Source organism: Equus caballus, chromosome 12, assembly GCF_041296265.1.
Source record: "Equus caballus isolate H_3958 breed thoroughbred chromosome 12, TB-T2T, whole genome shotgun sequence".
Taxonomy (NCBI): domain Eukaryota; kingdom Metazoa; phylum Chordata; class Mammalia; order Perissodactyla; family Equidae; genus Equus; species Equus caballus.
The window spans coordinates 31,732,192-31,734,082 of record NC_091695.1 but is presented as its reverse complement, the minus strand read 5'-3'; the positions used below and the strand labels follow the sequence as shown (position 1 = coordinate 31,734,082).

At 44.9% G+C, this 1,891-nt stretch overlaps 1 protein-coding gene across 1 annotated transcript; it reads right to left on the bottom strand.

Moving 5' to 3' along the window:
- Positions 1–955: 955 nt before the first annotated feature.
- Positions 956–1,891, bottom strand: LOC138916858 (olfactory receptor 4D9-like). Its single transcript, XM_070230462.1, has one exon. The coding sequence runs from the start codon at positions 1,889–1,891 to the stop codon at positions 956–958; it is 936 nt and encodes a 311-aa protein (XP_070086563.1).

Genomic DNA, 1,891 nt, shown 5'->3' with positions numbered 1-1,891 from the left:
ACTTACATGATGTTACATGTCAATTATATCTCAACAAACCTGGAAAAAAAACTCCCAAGAAACAAAAAAACAGAAACAATGAGACATTTGGGCCTATCCAGTCTGTGATTGGGATAATTCTGCTCTCTAATGGGGAGTCAGTTGCTTCCCATGAGAGTGCTTAGCATCTGTGTTTGCTTAAGCCTTTCATGAATCCAGGTGAGCTGTCCAAAGCCTCTACTCATCAGTGTTAATTTTTCCTGAATACTCCCAATTACAGCATTACCTCCTTCTGCCAGGAGGAAACCATGGCCTTGGAGTGATTTGGGGATCCTCTGTCCCTAGTAGAAATCACAGATTTGCATTGCTCAGGAGACCACAGACGGAGTTTTTCCTTCCAAACGTCAAATACTGGTATTGACTCCAGGAGTGTACTACTTCGTGGCTAAAACGAGCTCACTGTTGCATGAACGTGGCACACTCTTACATCAGTCTTTCCCTCCACAAATACTGACTTCTTTGCCTAGACTGTCCCTTTCTATCTTTTTCCCCTTGAAAAGGTCTCCTCACTGTCGAATGTCCTTTGAAGCTCTCAAGTAAAGTGCCTACAATATTTCCACTGCACTTTGTCCATATCCTCTTATAGCATCTTGGAGTGTGCCTGTAGGACAGTGACTATCTTTAATCTTTCTGCAGCAGTCTGAATCCCACCTCTGCCAAGCACATAATACATACTCTGTAAATATATGTGGAATGAATAATTGAAAGCAAGTAGTGGAAGACATAATGGGTCTCACCTTAAAGCGGTATCACCCATGGGTCCCCAGTACGTACTATAGGACCAGCCTCTTTTAGGACCCCATGGTATCCATAGATGCCCCTTTCTTCTTGGCATTAAGGTGATCTCTGGACATTTTGAGGAAGTGAAATTTAATATCTATCTTTAAATTTCAGTGTTAGCACATCCTCATAGAATTTAAATCTTTTCTGAATGCCATAGTCGTTTCTTTAGTTTCCTCATGGCTGACTTCATTTCCTGATTTCTCAGGGTGTAGATCATAGGATTGAGCAAAGGAGAGATGACAGTGAAGGTGACAGAAATGGCAGTATCTGTGGGGAGGGCAGTGAAGGGCCGGGCATAGACATAGATGCAGGGCACAAAGTGCAGGGTCACCACAGTGATGTGTGAGGTGCAGGTGGAGATGGCTTTCCTCCTGCCCTCTCCAGTATGAGATCTCAGCATCCTCAGGATGACTGTGTAGGATATGAGGAGAAAGAAGAATATAAACCAACTGACCAATCCATTATTAGAGATCATCAGGAGCTCCAGAGTGAAGGTGTCAGTGCAGGCGAGTTTGAGCACCTGGGGGACATCACAGTAGAAAGTGGCAAGAACATTGGGTCCACAGAAGGGGAGGGGCAGCAATAGGGAAATTTGCACGATGGAGTGGACAAAGCCCCCCACCCAGGAGGCCACAACCAGGCTAGTGCATCGTCCCCTGTTCATGATGGTCGTATAATGGAGGGGTTTTGAGATGGCTATGTAGCGATCAAATGCCATCACAGAGAGAGAAAAAACATCCGCACCTCCCAGAAGGTGGAAGAAGAACATTTGAGTGACACAGCCACTGAAGGAGATGGTTTTTCTCTCTGACAGAAGATCAGCTAGGACCTTAGGCGCTGTGATGGAGGAAAAGCAGATGTCAAGAACAGATAGATTGCGGAGCAGGAAGTACATGGGAGTGTGAAGGTGAGCTTCGCAGGTAACTGTAACCATGATGAGGAGGTTTCCCATCAGAGTTGTCATGTACACCAAAAACAGGAAGACAAATAAGACCCAGCTCAGTTCTCGAGACTGGGTAATTCCCAGGAAAATAAATTCTTTCACTGTGGTATAATTTCCCTGCTCCAT

What these genes read in the sequence shown, in the direction of transcription:
- LOC138916858 (XM_070230462.1), bottom strand. Translation starts at nt 1,891, where the DNA reads ATGGAGCAGGGAAATTATACCACAGTGAAAGAATTTATTTTCCTGGGA.